At 37.7% G+C, this 13,342-nt stretch overlaps 1 protein-coding gene across 3 annotated transcripts; it reads left to right on the plus strand.

Moving 5' to 3' along the window:
- Positions 1–6,852: 6,852 nt before the first annotated feature.
- LOC122019891 (transcription factor UNE12-like) lies at positions 6,853–12,732 on the plus strand. 3 transcript variants are annotated; one of them, XM_042577483.1, is made up of 7 exons: positions 6,853–7,129; positions 7,315–7,404; positions 7,885–8,004; positions 8,768–8,833; positions 9,152–9,217; positions 10,582–10,656; positions 12,172–12,732. In XM_042577483.1, the coding sequence occupies exons 1-7, from the start codon at positions 6,875–6,877 to the stop codon at positions 12,397–12,399; spliced, it is 900 nt and encodes a 299-aa protein (XP_042433417.1). In that variant the 5' UTR covers positions 6,853–6,874; the 3' UTR covers positions 12,400–12,732. The 3 variants fall into 3 exon arrangements, with proteins under 3 accessions (XP_042433417.1, XP_042433419.1, XP_042433418.1); XM_042577485.1 differs by lacking the exon at positions 10,582–10,656; XM_042577484.1 differs by lacking the exon at positions 9,152–9,217.
- The last annotated feature ends 610 nt before the right edge of the window (positions 12,733–13,342 follow it).

Genomic DNA, 13,342 nt, shown 5'->3' on the forward strand with positions numbered 1-13,342 from the left:
ACAATCATGCACACACATATAAATGCCCTTGACATGTCCAAGGGTCCAATCAAACACATAAAACTATAAGTCATAATAGTTGGATCCTGCATCCACAAAGTTAGCACATCCTACTATTATCCTGCCTAAATTATGTATGACATGTGCATAATTAAACTAATACCAAATACACAGAGGCAAAACCCTAGCTCTGATACCAATTGTTGGTTGCTACTCGGAAAGCCTAGAGGTTCCACTGTACAAAAATTTTGTACAAAGGTCTGAACATTTTCCTAGCTACCATGTGTTCTTTTAAATTAAATTTTGGATCGCCTGCGGAACTTAACACGTTTGATCCAAAACTTAATCTATTTGTTCTTTTAGGTTTTGACTTGGATCTCCTGCGGAACTTAACACGTTCGACCCAAGTCACCTTAAGTTATTAATTCCATTAAATATTAATTTCCATAATCGGTTCCCAGTACTGACGTGGCGAGGCACATGACCTTCTTGGATATGGGAGCAACCACCACCGACTAGACAAAACCTTTTATAGAAAGATAATATTTAATTTCCTAAAATAACTTTAGATTAACCGAAAAGAACAATCAAATCACAAGGAAAAGAAAAACAAAAGAACACTATATCGAAAACAAATTCGAAACTCTAGAATCGTATGCCTCTTGTATTTAGTATTATTTCCAAAAATAACTAGTATGATGTAGAAAGAAAAATTACTAGTTATACCTTTTAGAAAAACCTCTTGATCTTCTACCGTATTCCTCTTCTAACCTCGGACGTTGTGTGGGCAACGATCTTCCGAGATGAGAACCACCAAGCACCTTCTTCTTCCTTGCAAGTTTCGGCCATCAAAACTTCTTCTAGGATGAAGAGGTTCGGCCACCACCACCATGCTCCAAGGGATGCTAGAAACAAAGCTTTCTTTCTCTCCTTCTTCTTCTTCTTCTCTAAACTTGATCCGGCCACCATATGAGTCTCCACAAGAAGGATGAGGTTCGGCCATCAAAGAGAAGAAAGGAGGAGAGGATGGCCGGCCACACCAAGGAAGAAAAAGAGAGGAAAAATAATAGAGTTGTTCTCCATGAAGGCACCTCTACCCTCTCTTTTATAATCCTTGGCCTTGGCAAATAAGGAAATTTAAATAAAAATTTCCTTAATTCTTTTGCCATTGATAAGGAAAATTTATTTAATTAAAAATAATTTTTTCCTCATCAACAATGTGGCCGACCACTTTAAACCAAGCAAAGGAAATTTAATTCAATCAAGAATTAAAACTTTCCTAATTTGTTTCCGAAAATTTTATAAAAAATTTCTCTAAAAATTTTCCCTTCATGATGGTCAATAAAAAGGAAATTTTATAAATTAAAATATTTCTTTTAAACATGTGGATAAAAAGAAAGTTATCTTTAAAAAATTAAAATCTCTTCCAATCTACAAATAAGGAAAGATATCTAATCTTTTCTTAATCCTTGTAGAAGCTTTATAAAAGAGATATTTAATTTTTAAACTCTCTTTAAATCATGAACATGATTAAAAGGAAAGTTTTTACCAAAATTAAAATCAACCTTTTAATCTACAAATAAGGTAAGAGATTTAACTCTTCTCTTAATCTTTTGTAGAATCTTATAAAAGGAAAGATTTAAATTTTTAAACTCTCTTTTAAATCATGTTATCCACATGAGAAAAATTTTAAAAATAAAATTCCTTTTTATTTTAATAGGGCCGGCCACCTAAGCTTGAGTTCAAGCTAGGGCCGGCCACATGAATTCACCCATGAACCAAAACATGGCCGGCCCTAGCTTGGTCTCCAAGCTAGCTTGGCCCCTATAAGATGGGTAAGAAGGTGGGTATAGGTGGGTATAGTACTCTATAATTAAGAGGCTACGATAGGGACCGAGAGGAGGAATTGGTTTTGGTCTCCCGATAAAATTAAGCATCCCGTGTTCGCCCCGAACACACAACTTAATTTTATCAATAATAATTCATTCCACTAGAGAATTATTATTGAACTACCTCATCAATCCCAAATTACATTTTGGGCTCCTTCTTATTATGAGTGTGTTAGTCTCCCTGTGTTTAAGATAACAAATGTCCACTAATTAAGTAAGTTACTGACAACTCACTTAATTAATATCTAGCTCCAAGAGTAGTACCACTCAACTTCATCGTCATGTCGGACTAAGTCCACCTGCAGGGTTTAACATGACAATCCTTTTGAGCTCCTCTTGGGGACATTCTCAACCTAGTATCTCTAGGACACAGTTTCCTTCTATAATCAACAACACACACTATAAGTGATATCATTTCCCAACTTATCGGGCTTATTGATTCATCGAACTAAATCTCACCCATTGACAAATTAAAGAAATAAATATCAAATATATGTGCTTGTTATTATATTAGGATTAAGAGCACACACTTCCATAATAACTGAGATCTTTGTTTCTTTATAAAGTCAGTATAAAAGAAACGACCTCTAATGGTCCTACTCAATACACTCTAAGTGTACTAGTGTAATTATATAGTTAAGATAAACTAATACCTAATTACACTACGACCTTCAAATGGTTTGTTCCTTTCCATCTTGGTCGTGAGCTACTGTTTATAATTTATAAGGTACTGATAGCATGATCCTCTGTGTGTGACACCACACACCATATTATCTACAATACAAATTAATTGAAGAACTACATTTATCACAAATGTAGACATTTGACTAATGTGATTCTTATTTCTAGATAAATATTTATACCAAAAGCTAGGCTTTTAGTATACACTCTAACACTTTCTTCTTCTTTTTCTTCTTCCTCTTCATCCAATGAGTTACCCTCTTTGAATTCCTTCACTTCTTGTGCTTGTGTAGGGTTTTTATGAGAGCAATCACCTTGCTCCATAGGCCATGTTACACTCGTACTCACCTTCACGAGACATAATATTTGGAGGTAATAAATGAGCTAATATTTTTGTTACCTCCTTATCCGCCTCTACTTGCTCCCTTTGCTTCTTGGTCCAATACTGAGGACGAAGGCATTTACCCTTCTTATTCATTGGAGTCTTGAATTACTCTTCTAATGCTATCTAATGGTTCCACTCCATTTGGAACCATGTCTCCAGCCTCATCCTCCAATACTTGAAGTCATCTCAGTCGTACAGAGGTGGGATCCGGATATCCCATCCTAGAGGTTCTTCGGACTCCATCTTCCTCTAGCACTTTACTCCCTCGGCGATTAGTCCATTGAAGAGTCACTTGCTCTAATACCACTTGTTGGGTCACTTCAGAGCTAGAGGGGGTGAATAACTTCTTGTGTTCGTTGATGATGATTTTGCAACGAATAGACTTGGCGCAAAGCTCCCCAATGTTAATAATATGGATTTACTTGGTATTCATCTCAAGAATAGGTGACTAATCTAAGGATCTGACTCTCACTCTCTCATCCACTATAAAAACACTCATTCTCAGTAACTACCGGAGGTGGAGAAGCCTCGTACAAACTCTCAATACAACAAGAAGAAAAGAAGAAGCAAATACAAAGAAAATCTTACAAGATTTACATAAATGAAACCCTAGATAGCTTCTTCTTCTTGTTTGGAACGCCTCTTCACCTTGGAAATGCAGCAACACTTTGCTCCAAGAAACTTTAAGAACTGGAGAGATGACCTGAGAGTGAAGTGAGAAGAGGAGGAGAAGAAGTATGGTGAACAGTGCACAAAAACGCCTTTTATCGCGCTCACAACAGCCAGTTTCTCAAGCTTAATCGACTAGCCTAATCAATTAAGGTTCGGTAATTGATCAAGACAATCGAATACGAAGCCTTCTATTCGTGTAAGAGCAACCCGTAAGCGATTAAGCAACTTTGCTTAATCGCTTACCAAAGCTACTGTGCATTCACGAAATCTTAGCTTAATCAATTACCTTAATAGGCAATCGATTAAGCTACGGTAATCGACTAACTTAGTCGATTACCAAACTCTTCGTGGACTTCGCGAACACAGCTTAATCGATTACCTTAATCGATTAAGCTACAGTAATCGAATAATCTAGTCGATTACCAAACCCTAACTTCCAAAGGGTTCCTTTACCCAACATCCGGTCAACCGTGACTTGTTGGGATTCCTCATTGCCTAGCATCCGGCCAACCTTGACCTGCTGGGACTTCTCCACCAAGTGTCCGGTCAATTCTTTGACTCACTTAGACTTTTCTCCTTATACCAAGTATTCGGTCAATCCTTTGACCTACTTGGACTTTCCAACACCAGGTGCCCGATCATCCTCGACCCACTTGGATTTCCACGTGCCTGACTTCACTCACCAGGACTTTCCATCTGCCTAGCTTCACTCACTAGGACTTTCACCTGGCATCACTCACCAGGATTTTCCCATTGTCTGGCTTCACTCACTTAGACTTCCAACTGTTTGGCTTCACTCATCAGGGCTTTCACCTGACTTCACTCAGCAAAATTTTTTCCTACCTAACTTCACTTACTAGGACTTTCCACATTTTACCAACCTTCCCGTTGGACTTCCCTTTACCTAACATCCAGTTAGGACTTCCTAGTCAAGCATCTAGTCACCTTAACGTACTTAACTCTTCTCCACATCAACCTGGTCAAACCTTGACCAAAAAGAAAATTACACCAACAATCTCCCCAAACGGACGATTGCACCTGCAATTTCCATACATTGTCAAACATCAAAACTCAAACATAAGACTCAAGCTTGAGACAACTTAAGTTTAGTCAACTTGGTCAACCTTAATCTAGGGAAATTACACCAACAGAAGGTCCGACTGACACTTTAGGCTAACTGAACATATGATGAAAGTTGAGAGCCTTACTTCTGAGTGGGGAGTTGAACCCCGTAGATCAGACCGACACTGGGGCCGGGCGGATTTAAGATGGGAGCCTTGCTTCTAACTGGGAAGTTGAGCCTCATAGGTCCGATCGACATTGGGGCAGAGTGGATATAAGTTGGGAGCCTTCCTTCTGAGTAGGGAGCTGAGCACTGTAGATTCGACCGACACTAAGTCTGCCCAGGTTTATGCTAGGAATTTGGCATCCACTCGAAAATAATGTTTAGCCAAACCTTATGTCGAATATACCTGACCATAGCAGGAGAACTCGGTTCTGCTTCCTTGGGTACCCCGCTCTGAATGGAACCAAGAAGGTTTACATCATGCCAGAGGGAACTCGGGATCCAATCATACGAAGGTCTAATCGACTAAGCTATTCGACTAAGCTATGTGCTCGTACTAGCTCTGAGTATTGACTCTTCCTTAACTTTGACCGTTACATTAGCCGACTTTCTTGACTTCGAACTCAACATCGGGGGTCCCACCTTATTCGCCATATCACATCCTTCTTAGATTCGATATATTTGAAAATATGCCCCATGGTTGTGCTCGAGTTGGTACTTGAACAAAGCCTACCACCAGTGATGTGGCCAGGATTTTCAATCAAGATGGGCCAATTCAAGCCGGCCAGGGCAAGTTGTTGAGGTCGGGCTCGGCCTCGCGACCAAGGTGAGACCTCGGTATGAGGTCGTGGTCAAAGTGAGACCTCGCTGCAAGGTCATAGCCAAGCTGTCGCTAAGAGGAGAGGGAAGGGGAGAGGATTGAGCATACCGACGGGATGCATATGGGTGCCAGAGATCGTAGAGGAAAGGAGAGGAGCGTGCTTGATATTGAAAGGAGGTCGATTGGAGAGGAAGATTTTAGGACGCTAGGAAGAAAAAGTCGAGAATGAAAACCCTAATTAAAAAGTCAATTAGCAATGAAAACTTAATTTCGTCGCTAATTAAATACGTTAAATAAGTATGGGGATGGAATTGGCGACAAAATTTAATTTTCGTCGATAAATTAGCGTCCGTAATTTATTTCGATCGTAAATTAGTGAAAAAATTAAATTTCATCTCCAATTGTAAGTTTTCTTATAGTGAATTATATGATGAGTTTATCGATACAATAAATGATATGATTTAATTGATCAAACTTTTGAATCATCGTTAATGAAATTAATCCTTTTTATATAACAAATCAGCATCAAATGCACGACATACTTCAATATTTGTAAATACCAACAAAAATATGAATGTCTAAAAATTTAATATTAAATGTTTTTTCAACACTTAAATATGCAATCAAAAGATATTAAATAAGAAAAGTACAACTCAATCAAAAGGTGTTTGCTGCATAGCATCAACGAAGCGATGATGACGACGCTAGCAGTAATAACATGCAGTGACAATGTCGTGGGCGACAATGACAGCAATGTGCGATAGAGGATTTTGAGGGCTAAATTAGAGTTAGTGAAAAAATAAAAGAGGGACCAGGGGAGGAAAAAAATAGAGATAGAAAAAAAACAAGTTCAGCTTAGGAAAAGAAAAAAAAAATATTCATGCTTACTATCAAAGAGGCATCATTCGATTCTCGACAAGTATAAATATTATTTCTGATTATCTAGTGCCTTATGTCTAAGAAGACCGATAATCAAGTATAAATATTGTTTCTGATTATCTAGTGCCTTGTGTCTAAGAAGACTGCTCGGCTAAGATTGAATAAGCCATGATTTATCTATTTTCAGAGTCCATAGAGTAACTTTGGAGGGGCCGACAACTCCACCTTTTGCCATCCCATATATTTGAAAGTATATATAGATTATTAAAAAGGTCAAAAAAATAATAATAATAAAGTGCGTGGGCGAGTGATTTAATAAATTTCTAATAAAAATTAATGATAAAATATTTTTTTCTTTTGCCAAAAAGAAAAATAAAGACCTTTTTGAAGGGTTTCTTTTTTTTTTAAAAAAAAAAATAGCAAAATAAAGTCATTTTCCCTTTCCTCTTTCCCTCTCCAATAGTCGTTTCTCGTGTATAAAAATGACTCTGCATTCCTTCCTCGATCCACTTCATTCCCAACTCCGCCCTCGCATGGCCAACCAGCCGCCGCCACCTCCGCCGGAGGGCATCAGCGATGACTTCTTCGAGCAGATATTCTCTATTCCTCCCTCCTACGACCCCTCCGGGGACGCCGCCGCCGCCGGTGCCGGTGGAGGCTCGTTGCCCCTTGGGCTCAGCTTGGAGCAAGGCTCCTCCGGGGGGAAACGGATCCGCGATAACCCATACGGGAAGGCGGTGAGTGGACACTTATTTCTTCACTCTAGTCTCCTCGTTTTGCTTTTCGTTCTTACCATTATAACCGCCGCTGCGCCCGAAAGGAAGGGTTTTGGTGTTGTGTGCGCTTGTTTTTTGATGCTTGTTTGAGGGGAAAATGTGACCTTTTCTTTGGATCTCACCTTGTTCCTGTGGTTTTGGATCAGGAGAGGGATACGTTTCCATCGGCGGCGTTGTTTCCTCCTGGATTCGGGCACATCCAATCGCATCATATTCGACCTAACCCCCCTCCTCAGGTTCGATGATTTCTGACAGTTCTTGTTTTGTGTTTTAGTAAACCCGTTTTTCCAAATTGCTTCTAAATCCTGTCGCTGTCATTTGCTGCTTACATCTATATGGATTTATCGGAAGTATTCTAAATTCTAATCTTGTATTGCCCCACGATCTTATCATCGCTGTAATTTACAATAACGGAAAAAATTCTTGTATTCGTTAAACATGAAATCGAAAAGAAATTTGCGAATTCCTTGTGTAGCATCTCCATTGTAAACTAGGCTGAAGAATATTTAAAAAAGGAAGTTTCTCTTTGCTGAATTTGGTATACTATTGCTTCCTCTCCTGTCTATTCTCCTTTTGTTCTTGTCTAGTGGTTGTTTTTTCTGATACTCATAGAAGGGTCTCAAATTTTGTTGCCTACTTTCTTGTTATTTCTGATTCTGTTAGAGGTTGTGTTATTGGCTGCTACTTCTGTTTGAAATTTTCTTTTGATTTTGCAGGTTTTCCATGGTCAAGCAAAGCAAGGTGGACTTTCTGCAATGCCACAACATGCAGCTCCACGAACAAAGGTGCGGGCAAGGCGTGGCCAGGCTACTGACCCTCACAGCATTGCTGAACGGGTATGTTCTAGAGTAAATAAAACACATCCATTAACTAGACTCTTTGCCTCACTTGAGGGTCATAAGGCCCATTTCACTTTTTTTATGTATCTTTCCCCTACTCTTGAGTTTGATTTTTTTTTTTTCTTCAGAAGCGTTTTTGAGATCAAATTGTCCAATCTTGTTGTCAGCAGTATCTCTTTTATGACATCTGGTCTTGAAGTATTGTGCGTGCGTGCGTGCGTGCGTGTGTGTGTGTGTGTGTGTGTGTGTGTGTGTGTGTGAGAGAGAGAGAGAGAGAGAGAGAGAGAGAGAGAGTCAAATTGTCCAATCTTGTTGTCATTGGTATTTCTTTTATGGCATCTGGCCTTGAAGTATTGAGAGAATAAGACAGGCTTTAAACCTATAGTTTTCATGTTGAGAGAGATTTTTCGTTTTCCTTTTTTCTTTTTGAGTAACTGTTTTTGGACTTCTGATTTTCTAATCTTGTCTTTGACATCTGGTATATTGAAGCCTTGCTAAAAGAAGGGATTATTCTATGAAGCATCGCTTAATTCTTGCTTGTGTTTGTGCTATTATCATCTTGTTTAATTAGAACATTTGCCCAAGTATATTGGTTAGGTATTTTCTTAGGCATAGCCTGTCATATGTTTTTTCAACAGTCAAATGAATAAACTATCTTTGATTGCTTTTTCATACTCTTATAAGGCACAGGGTGGGCTACTTTTTAGTTTTATTAAATTACCAACCTATTAGTGTGTGTTGTAACCTTTTAAATGCGCAGTTACGCAGAGAAAGGATAGCAGAAAGAATAAGGGCACTACAGGAATTGGTACCCAACACTAATAAGGTGACTATGTGAGGCTCATTTTCTCTCTTTTCCATAAAAATTCTGTTGTCCTCAAGTTTTACTCAAATATAGAAATAAATTGAATTGTTAGCTAACAAAGTTTGGCCATTTGGTGCTTTTTATTATTACATTCTGGATTTTTTTATCCAAAAATATATTATCATCTCCTAAAACTGAAGTCTAGTCTTTTTACTCTGTGTTTAGGTGACTCTTAAACCAAGTATCGAGCTTTTAATGAATAAAAAACTATGTTTGTTTGGCAATGATGGATATTGATTAGTGAAATGTTGTCTTGTTAATGTGAACTTACCTGTGCAGACAGATAGAGCAGTCATGCTTGATGAAATCTTGGATTATGTGAAGTTTTTGAGGTTGCAAGTGAAGGTAAGTATGTGCTAATAATAAATTAAAATTTTAGAATGAAATATGATGTGGATTTGAATATTATATCCTCCAAAACAGTAGAGTTTATAATAGTGTAATGTTATATATATAGATATAGATATATAGAGAGATGCTATATAAGGACTACTACCTCATGGCCACCTAGGATATTGGAAGGATTGGACTATACTCTTCTTGCAGATCCAACAAAATTGGACTAGTTATTAATCAATTTGTCTATGTGAATCTGTCATGTGACATTTTGGATTTGTTGCTAGAGACCTATTTATGGCCAACTTTGGTCAGTTAATTTGATCAATTCATCGATGGTCGACAATGGTTCTATTGATGATTTTGCTAGTATTTTGTGTGTCGTTAGCTGCTAGATTTAAGAAACCTCGTGAATTAATTTAGTTACAAGTGTGGTTTTGGCTATATTGACTGCGTCTTTTGTTGTAACTAGACCTGATTAAATTGGTTATTGAGCAGTTAAAATTATGGCAGGCTTACCTGAAGCTATTCTTATAATAGAATTCCCTTTTAACATTTAATTGCATAATTTATATTTGTCTAATTGCAATTTTTGACATGGGATAGATTAGCCATACTTTGAACAGTGCGAATTTTGTGATTCTAGATAAATGTGTCAAAAATACAAATTCTGAATCAAAGAATCTGACTTCTTAAATGGTTCAACTTTTAACATTTCTACATTTACTTCACACATTGTTTCCTTGAGAATTGGACTTCCTTTATGAAAATATGTGCAATTTAAAAGACATGGTAGCTACTCTAGTTTGTTGCATCTCTCTGTTGAATAGTTTAAAATTAAGTTGAAGTTCATTATGATGCCATATTTCCATGTTCCTCCAAACTACTTGGGTTCTCTTTCATTGAGATCTATATATTGGAACAATGAAGGTCTCTCGCATCACTTAGCTGCTGCAACTTAGCTTTATAATAAATTCAGTTGAGTCCATCCTCATTGGGTTTAGACAAAATATTTTATGTTAGTTTTCAAGATTGAATGAAATTCTTAATCTGAGTATGGGACTGATATTGGCAATTTAACTTGTACCTTATTTTTACTAAATCTACACTAATTACAATCCTTATTCTTTTACTTTTTTTCTTGTGTTAGTAAATCTAATAAAACATAGTACTAATTACTGATTGTGTACTGGTCATCACAATACTAACAGTAGTTTGTCAGTGTGCCATTGAACAAATAATTTGTGTGTCATTTTTCTTGATACCATACACGCTAACTGTATCTGAATCTCACAGAATGCTTAACTTGCTATTTGATTTTACCCTTTCTTCTAGAACTGATTTTATCTTGAAACTCAAACTTCTAAAAATAGGTTCTAAGTATGAGTAGGCTGGGTGGTACTGGTGCTGTGGCACAGCTGATAGCTGATATTCCTGTGTCAGTTGAGGTAAAAATCAATACCTGCATCCGCAAGATGATCATATTTTCATTTTTATGTAGACATTCTTCACTGTTCATTGTTCACTGCACTACTTTCTATGAGCTTTAGACATATTGGTTATTGGTTTAGGGTTTAGGGTAAACCAATTATTGGTTCACGTAATGATGCAAGTACCAAAATTTTTAATGGTAGTTGATATTGTGAAAATACTTGCAAATCTCTATTTCAGGTTTGGAGCTGAGCATGTTTTCAGAAAGCAGACTAGGTGACTGCCTAGGCAGATTCGAACAGGGTCCGTTTAGGCGGACCTAATTAGGCGGGTTAGGCAAGCTAGGTAACCTTGGGGAGTCTAGTTTAATTGGAAAAAATGGGCTTTTTAAAGGTTTTTACTTCACTTTCTTACTTAATACTCGAACCCTAATCCTCATCCCTATCTCTCTCGATCTCTTCTCCCTTTTTAATATTTTAGAACAAAATCTTTTAGAAGAGGAAAGGATATATAATATCTATTATTACAAGATCTCCTATTTGAGATTTGGAACAGATTGTCTTCAGGTAAGAGGTGTATTAATGAATTACAGGATATCTACTAATTTTTGTGAATTCATTACCTAATATTATTCTCTGCATATATGTGCTATATTTTATTCTTGGTATTAATCTATCAGGTACTTGAAATTGCATTTGTTCAAGGGTTCAACCTACTAAATACTAACATCTTTGTTCTTGTATAATTGTCTTAATGCCGTTGTCAATTTTTTTTCAAATTCTATGTGCTACTTGTGTTCGGGCAGTCTTACTTGACTCTTCGACTGTGCAAATCTCATTTAGCTGTTCCCTACAAGAATGCCAACCGTTTTTCTTGTTCAAAATCTATCCTCTTAGTTCAGAGATTATCAATAAGTTCACACAGTATGCATCCTCTCACATCACACATGATAGTTTCAATTTGTAGATTTAATTGCTCTACAAAAAAGTTCATTACTATTACACTGCTAGTCTACATCAAACTTTAGATTATAGAAAAAGTAGCTTTGGGCTTTGGCATTCTATGAACTAGGTTTCTATAGGCCTGGAAATTCCATACGGTAGCATGAATCCAAACTGGTGAGTTTCAAGCCAGTGAATGAACACTGGAAGTTGGGTGCAAGCATTGTGATTATATAAGAACAGCTTCAATCATAATTCACATACTTATTAACTTCCTACAAAGTTCTACTGTGAATCAAGCTAACCTCAGAAACAAAATCTGTTAGTAGCTGTGAAATAATTGTCTGGGATGGATTTTGTCTCTCGACTCTTCTCCACTTACATATGTTCTTGTTTAGTCAAACAGTGCCTTACAGATAATCTTGATTAATACTTTTTTGCTTTAGCGACTTGATTTTTCACAATAAAGGGTAATAGCAACTTCCAGCTTATGTTTCATCTATTCTCAATTGGTTATTTAGTGTAAATATCTATATATATACGCAGTCAATTTTGAACATTTTGTTACTTGTTTCACACTCGTCATTTCAGGGAGAGCCCAGCAAGTCTGGCAGCCATCAACATGTATGGGAGAAGTGGTCCACCGATGGCACGGAACGGCAAGTAGCAAAGCTGATGGAGGAGGACATAGGAGCCGCAATGCAGTTCCTTCAGTCCAAAGCTCTGTGCATGATGCCAGTATCACTTGCCATGGCGATCTACGACACACACCAGCCTGAGGCCCAATCAGTCAAACATGAACCCAGCACGCCCTCCTAACAAAAGCAATCAACCTACAACAATCGACCTCATTCTTGCATCACCCTAACAATCATGACACTGAAGATTCCTCGGTAGATGTCAAATAATGTAATTCTCTTCCTTTCCTTCACTCAAGGTCTACATGATTGTAAGCCTATGGTAATGAAACAGTCAACCCAATACTTCTTTAGGTCACCTCAGCAAAGGTCTTACCACTGACCATGCACTTCAGTGGTGGTGGGGGGCTGCTTTTGTGTAGTGGGCAATAGGACAAGTTGTAAAGAGGTGTGGATTTGTTTGGTTGAACATGATGTTTCATCGAAAAGTATGAGGTAAAATGCTTACTAATGATGGAGGTGATGGCCATGCTTTTGCCGAGTCAAAGTGTGGCTGATCGATCACCCACTTTGCTAACTAGTGGATGTGTTGTGTCTCTGTTAGTGCTTTGTGACTTTAGGGTTTGCTCAAGCCATTGGAGAGACAAAATCCATGGCATATCTTTTAAGTTGGTAAGATCCATGAGCACATCTAGCAATGGTTAGTGGGTGGGTGTTGCTGTGTCAAAGGCGCTCACTCGTGCAATTGTGTCATCGTGCTGAATTGTGTTCGAGCTGTGTTCTTTGTTTATCGTCAGAACTCTTATCAGATTGACGATGTCTCGTTGCTTCCAGGTTCAGGTTCAGGTTTGCTGGTGTGGTGGTTGTGGTGCCCATCCTTGGTGGCCGACTGGTTGCAACGGATCTCAATTATTTGCTTAATGGAGGCGATTACCCGATAATATAAGCAACACATACCGAAAAGGAAGTTGATTCTCTTCTATGCCTATTGCTATTTTCTTATATTGTTCAATCATTCTGGTTGGGACATATAAATTCCAACGCGAATAGAACCCTAAGTAAGTTGGTGTAAATAAACAACCCTAATGTCTTCTTGATCAAAATACATTATTTCTATTTTAGTG

This window comes from Zingiber officinale, chromosome 9A, assembly GCF_018446385.1.
Source record: "Zingiber officinale cultivar Zhangliang chromosome 9A, Zo_v1.1, whole genome shotgun sequence".
NCBI classification, from domain to species: Eukaryota; Viridiplantae; Streptophyta; class Magnoliopsida; order Zingiberales; family Zingiberaceae; genus Zingiber; species Zingiber officinale.

What these genes read in the sequence shown, in the direction of transcription:
- LOC122019891 (XM_042577483.1), top strand. Translation starts at nt 6,875, where the DNA reads ATGACTCTGCATTCCTTCCTCGATCCACTTCATTCCCAACTCCGCCCT. An exon ending in GACCTAACCCCCCTCCTCAG is followed by an intron (nt 7,405 to 7,884) that starts GTTCGATGATTT and finishes TTGATTTTGCAG; the next exon opens with GTTTTCCATGGTCAAGCAAA. An exon ending in TTTTGAGGTTGCAAGTGAAG is followed by an intron (nt 9,218 to 10,581) that starts GTAAGTATGTGC and finishes TTCTAAAAATAG; the next exon opens with GTTCTAAGTATGAGTAGGCT.